Raw genomic sequence first — 6,659 nt, forward strand, 5'->3', positions numbered from 1 at the left:
AGGAAGACACTATGATGATGAATTCAAACCAACTAAGCACCGCTGTTTTCCGGAGAGAGTCGGGATGCGGGGATATGCAAAGGACTTTGACTTGACTTCTCCTTTTGAACTTTGGGACTAAGCAAATCTTTTAGCCCTGTGGGCTGTCGCTCTGTCCAATTGTAACAGTCTGTCTCTGCTATTTCGCCATCATCCCACCCAGAGCTGGAGGAATGTGATGACGCAGGTGCAGGTGCAGGTGCAGGTATGAAACTCTGTTCCTGGAGCTGGCTGACTGTCACTTTGCGAGCACAGTGGCTTGGGCCCCTGCAGCCTAAGAGCACTGGAGCCTATTCCTAGAGTCTTCAGAGTCCTGAGTCCAGCGAGTCTGGGTGATCCTGGAAGTCAGTGAACTTGGGGTGTCCCTTTGGGGCAGGCTACAGGTCCGGGCCCTTGGTGCACAGTGACACTACTGTGAAACCACCCCAATCCGCTCTCCGGGTTTACTCCGGTCCCGGGCGCGCACGGGCAGGAGGCCGGGAGCTTGGAACAGGAGGAGCAGCCCGAGGCGGGCTGCCAGGGCGAGCAAGCGAGCGAGGCGGGGGCGGCGGGTGCAGAGCTGCGGGCGGCGGCGCCCGCGGGTCACTCTCAGGCCGGGCAGCAGCGACAGGGCGCAGGGTGGCAGGGCGCACCATGCCCACGTTCGACCAGGCACTGAGGAAGGCGGGCGAGTTCGGGCGCTTCCAGCGGCGCGTGTTCCTGCTGCTGTGCCTGACGGGTGTCACCTTCGCCTTCCTCTTCGTCGGTGTGGTCTTCCTGGGCAGCCAGCCCGACTACTATTGGTGTCGCGGGCCGCGCGCCACCGCTCTGGCCGAGCGCTGCGCCTGGAGCCCCGAGGAGGAGTGGAACCTCACCACACCGGAGCTCCACGTCCCAGCTGAGCGCCGCGGCCAAGGCCACTGCCACCGCTACCTGCTGGAAGCCACTAATACCAGCTCAGAGCTCAGCTGCGACCCACTCACTGCCTTCCCCAACCGCTCCGCGCCTCTGGTGCCCTGCAGCGGTGACTGGCGCTATGTGGAGACCCACTCTACCATCGTCAGCCAGGTAAGCCTGACTCTGTGCACCATCTCCTGTCATACAGCCAGTGTTAAGAAGGTAGTCTCCAGACTAGGTCCCTGGAGTCTTCATGACTTGGAGACCCCACCACCTTTGGGGACCATGCTTGCAAGTGCTGCCTTGCAAATCCTGGGAAAGCCTTTATTTATGACCCTGTCATAGGAGGAACGGGCTAAGAGATGATCTGGCCTTAGGTAAAAAGGAAAACTTTCCTAGAAGCCAACTTGGAGAAGCTTCGTATGCACCTGCCTCCACGGTTGTCACTGAGATATGTTGGCACAGTGATTGGAGATTATGGCTGGGGAGTTCTCTGCCTTCGGGTGGGTGGGGTTCGACTACATTGGCATGCCTGGGTTGGCTTTTCTCCAGGGAGCACAGGAGAGGGGGTTATCGACTTCGGATTCTTGAAGACAGTGCAACTTCTTTCCAGTGTCCAAATGGTTATCTGACATGTAGGGGACAAAGGTCGAGGCTCTCCCGGGCAATAATTTTGGTAAAACTGCTTTGGGGACAAAGAGCAGCAATTTAAGAGAAGTCAGGAAAGCTGGAATAATATTGGACAACAGTTTATGTTTTTTCCTGCTAGTAAATTATAGGACGGCAGCAGGAGGGGGCATCTTTCCCCATTTACTGTGGTGGCTGCTGGAGCCCGGGGGTTGGGGGGGGGGAAGAGAAGAGGAGAGGGCCAATCCCTGTGCTCTTGGGGGATCTCCCTCACTCAGACCCTAACTGATTCTGCATCCTTCCACTCTGTGAGTGGTGAGGCTGTGAGCTTTCACTTTTTAAGTCAGTTCAGAAACTGCTTCAGAGGCATCTGGTCCACAGAGGAACCGCTTGGCTGAGTTTTACCTATCGTCATAGCTCTACTTAACCTTTGTAAGATGACTGAGTGTACTCAGGTAAATGGAGAAAGAAACACGTTTGTCTCTAACTCAGTCCTTGTCCAAAACACCTGTTTAGATAACAAGGGAAACGTGTTATCAGGAGCAGAAACGCCCCTTCTGTAAGGACACAGCTCCATGAAGCTGTTCTTTCTAGTAAGGCTGTATGTGGGCGTGGTAGCCTACTCAGTGAAATCCCAAAGTCCTTGTCTCAAAAATCAAGACATTGTCCCCTGACCTCCACATACACACATATGTGTGAACACATCAGAATATATGTGCACCCTCATCCAATGTGCATGCATGCATGGGTGCATGCATATACTATATTAAAAAGTGAACATTAAAAAATAACTTTCAAAAACAAAATGCACACCCACCCTAGAAAGGTTGGCATGACTGAAGGTGATCTTTGGGTATCCAAGAAGAGGATCATAGATATCTGTGAGCAAATAGTCTGGCAGGTGCTTCAGGAATATGCTGGAGTTCCAGGGCCGATAGGACGTTGTCAGAGTAACCACTCTCAAACACGGTACAGAGTGGCGGGAAGTCAGGAGATGGTCCTGACAGGGTCTCTAGGGAGCTATTTGGCTTCTGTCTATCATGTAACTTTCTCATCCTGTGCGTACCATTGTTGTCATTAGCAGGGGACAGACAGCTCGGTGTGCACAGAACAATGACCAGCCATCTTCAGGGGGCAAACAGAAGTGTGACTTAGGATGCCCCCCTTAAAGCTGCTGCTGAGGTTTTGAAACCTCCTGGAAAGATTTCCTTTCCAAACCCCAAATAATTTTAACTTCCCGTGGCACATCATTCACGTGTGTTGCTCTCAGGTGGAAACTCTCCATGTGTTCTGGAAGCCCCACCCACCACCCAAAGTAACTCAGAATCTCACAGGAACCTCACAGGGTACCAAGTGAAGTGCTTTCTTTGATTTTTGAATATGAACAAAATCAGTGTTGTTATTTTAAATACTGTCAAAGTAATGAAACAAAACCCTTAGCTCCTGCTTTAGCTAGTGTTATAAACAGAGTATATTTATATACAAAGGCCACACATTGATATACAAAGGCTATACATGTGAGAAGCTGGAGGTAGAAGTCTACAGGCTGCCTATGATACTTTGTTCTTAAACCAAAGCAAGGGGGTGGGTATGATTGTCCTTTGTAGAAGGAAGAGCTGAGACTGGTGATATTAGGGGACCCTGCTAGGGTCCCATCTTGTCACGAAGGTTGCCATGGTCAACCTTAGTTCTGTGTCACTATGATGGTCCTCTAGTCAACACATCCTTTGTTTCACTTGTGGCATCTGAAACACAACAAAGCCAGGCTGGCTGCTAGGGAAACTGTGACTTCATTTGGTGCGACAGATCCTTATCCTGATGTGAACACGGAGTGTAGGTCACTTGGAACTTATCCACCCTTGTGACACCTTCAGAGCAACTAGAAGGAATTCCAGGGAGTTGAGTTGGAAGCTGACTGTCAATTGTAGGCCTGTTCCAAGCCACCTCCCCTACGCTAGGGGATTTTCTACCTATGTTGAACCCTGCCAATGTAGACCTCTCTGCCTGGGTTTCAACCTCATCTCCTTATTAGACACTGGGCAGAATCAAACCTGACAGAGTGCAGACATTGAGTCAGGGCCCTTACCCACTGGATGCTTTAGCTTTAAGATTGATGGAGGGATTTTTTGAATCCTTGCTAGCATCAAGAAGGAACAAGACCATCTCTCTACTTCAGGGTGCTTCTACACACAAACCAAAGGCTTCTCCATCACTTTTCTTCTAAAATAAAAGGAAGGTCAGTGTGAGGGATGTGGGCGATCTGTTGAAGAGAGTGCTGACTGCTCTGTTCTTAGGCTGCCTCCTCTTCCTCCAAGTGCCTGCTGTGATTCCTGTATACTTGTCTTAGGATACAGGCCAACTAGGTAGAGCGCTCCTACCTACACCCCACAGTGCCCGCCTAACACTGCCTCCCTAAGGGTTTGCTGCACATATCATTGAGTTTTTGTATGTGCTGGAGTTCTCCAAGCCACAGTTCTGGCCTAGGCAGTGCCTCTAATTTACAATGGGCACTTTAGAAAGAAGTACGGGGACTGGAGAGATGACTGGTGCTTAGGAGCACTGCTGTTCTTCCAGAGCAAGTTCAAGTCTCAGTACCACATGGCTGCTGGAACAAGCTGTAACTCCAGTTCAAGGGGATCCAAACCCCTCTTCTCACCTCTGTGGGTACCCGGCATGCATGTGATGGTATATATATACATTTAGATTTTCTTTTTTTTTAATTTATTTTTTATTAGGTATTTTCCTCGTTTACATTTTCAATGCTATCCCAAAAGTCCCCCATACCCACCCCACCCCCAATCCCCTACCCATCCACTCCCCCTTTTTGGCCCTGGGGTTCCCCTGTACTGGGGCATATAAAGTTTGCAAGTCCAATGGGCCTCTCTTTGCAGTGATGGCTGACTAGGCCATCTTTTGATACATATGCAGCTAGAGACAAGAGCTCCGGGGTACTGGTTAGTTCATAATGTTGTTCCACCTATAGGGTTGCAGTTCCCTTTAGCTCCTTGGGTAATTTCTCTAGCTCCTCCATTGGGGGTCGTGTGATCCATCCAATAGCTGACTGTGATCATCCACTTCTGTATTTGCTAGGCCCCGGCATAGTCTCACAAGAGACAGTTATATCTGGGTCCTTTCAGCAAAATCTTGCTAGTGTATGCAATGGTGTCAGCGTTTGGAAGCTGATTATGGGATGGATCCCTGCATATGGCAATCACTAGATGGTCCATCCTTTCGTCACAGCTCCAAATTTTGTCTCTGTAACTCCTTCCATGGGTGTTTTGTTCCCATTTCTAAGAAGGGGCAAAGTGTCCACACTTTGGTCTTCATTCTTCTTGAATTTCATGCGTTTAGCAAATTGTATCTTATATCTTGGGTATCCTAAGTTTCTGGGCTAATATCCACTTATCAGTGAGTACATATTGTGCGAGTTCCTTTGTGATTGGGTTACCTCACTCAGGATGATGCCCTCCAGGTCCATCCATTTGCCTAGGAATTTCATAAATTCATTTTTTTAATAGCTGAGTAGTACTACATTGTGTAAATGTACCACATTTTCTGTATCCATTCCTCTGTTGAGGGGCATCTGGGTTCTTTCCAGCTTCTGGATATTATAAATAAGGCTGCTATGAACATAGTGGAGCATGTGTCCTTCTTACCGGTTGGGACATCTTCTGGATATATGCCCAGGAGAGGTATTGCGGGATCCTCTGGTATTACTATGTCCAATTTTCTGAGGAACCGCCAGACTGATTTCCAGAGTGGTTGTACAAGCTTGCAATCCCACCAACAATGGAGGAGTGTTCCTCTTTCTCCACATCCTCGCCAGCATCTGCTGTCACCTGAATTTTTGATCTTAGCCATTCTGACTGGAGTGAAGTGGTCTTACTGTATCATCTCAATGTGTGAGGTCATTAGCACCGTCCCTCTTTTTCTTTTCAGAATTAACTTGATCATTGGTGTATGTATCTTGATCATCTGCTGCATTATTTCTGTAAATACTCAATTATGGTATCGTCTCCCCTCCACTGTATCACTGTCTCCTCTTTACTGTGTGTCGATGGGTTTTTCCCAGTGTAAGATGGATGCCTAAGGGGAGGGGAAGGAAGAACCCTGGAGTCGTACCCATAGGTACAGTGACTTCAGAGCCTCTGATGTCGCTGTAGCAACCAAATAAATGAGACCAGCCTGTCATCTGGATGCTGTGTTTGAACACAGGGCATCTTCTGTATTGATTCTTCACATACCTAAGTTGCTGGAGGCTTGTAGAGGGAGGAAGTACAAAGTCTGTTCTCTCAACCTGTGATTCCCACACATGAGAATATAGGGTGCTCCTGGTCCAAGACGATAAGACCACAGAAGAGAATGAAAGAAAGAGAAATTAGAACGTCCAGAAAGGCTATTATCCGTGCCTCTATGACATTGCCCCTGAGCTCCTATCAGCCCTCTCTGCTGGGGGGAAGAGCTGCACCCCTGCCTTCCTTCTTCGCTGTGACCTGTGCCCTTTCCTCTGCTCATCCTCCCGCAAGTCTCTGATAAACACTAGCTCTCCTCTGCAGCCTGTGACCTGCTCCCCCGGTCCTTCGGTCCTTCGGAGGACTCCAGGCTTCTACTCCTGCCTGCTGTTCTCATCTATAGTGCTGCTTCTTGCTCCTCCTCATCCACTCTCCCTGCTCCAACCACCACATCTGCCCTTTAATATTAACATAAGATGTGTATGTTAATTGTTATTCCATTCTTAGTGTTTCAAATTCTCATTGTTATTCCATCTTTGACTCATACTTTATTCTTAGAGGCTTATTATTAAACTAATTTAAGCCGACTTTTAAAATTTTTGCATTCTTTTTCATTGTGGTTTGGTCAGAGAATGTGATTTGTAGGTTTGTGTGGTGCTGATTTTTTTCTTTTATTAACTTTGCTCTGTAGACCTGTCAGAAGTCAGATGTTGTAACTGTTTTCATTCTTGGGAAGAATGTTAGGTCTGTAGCTCTAGTGGGGGAGTAAGGTTTTACAGACATTGAACAACTGAAGCCAGCTAGTTCTTCTGTCAAAAATCCCATAATTGAGTTAACTTTTTGTATAAATGATGACCAGTAATTACAAAACCTTTTTATTTTGCA

At 48.2% G+C, this 6,659-nt stretch overlaps 1 protein-coding gene across 1 annotated transcript in view; it reads left to right on the forward strand.

Moving 5' to 3' along the window:
- Positions 1-208: 208 nt before the first annotated feature.
- The window catches only part of Slc22a3 (solute carrier family 22 member 3), an 87,976-nt gene continuing 81,525 nt past the window's right edge, over positions 209-6,659 (forward strand). Inside the window, exon 1 of the mRNA XM_021186320.1 lies at positions 209-1,086. Coding sequence (XP_021041979.1) covers positions 673-1,086 — 414 coding nt within the window. The 5' untranslated portion in view covers positions 209-672. The remainder of the gene's footprint in view (positions 1,087-6,659) is intronic.

This window comes from Mus caroli, chromosome 17 (assembly GCF_900094665.2).
Source record: "Mus caroli chromosome 17, CAROLI_EIJ_v1.1, whole genome shotgun sequence".
Taxonomy (NCBI): domain Eukaryota; kingdom Metazoa; phylum Chordata; class Mammalia; order Rodentia; family Muridae; genus Mus; species Mus caroli.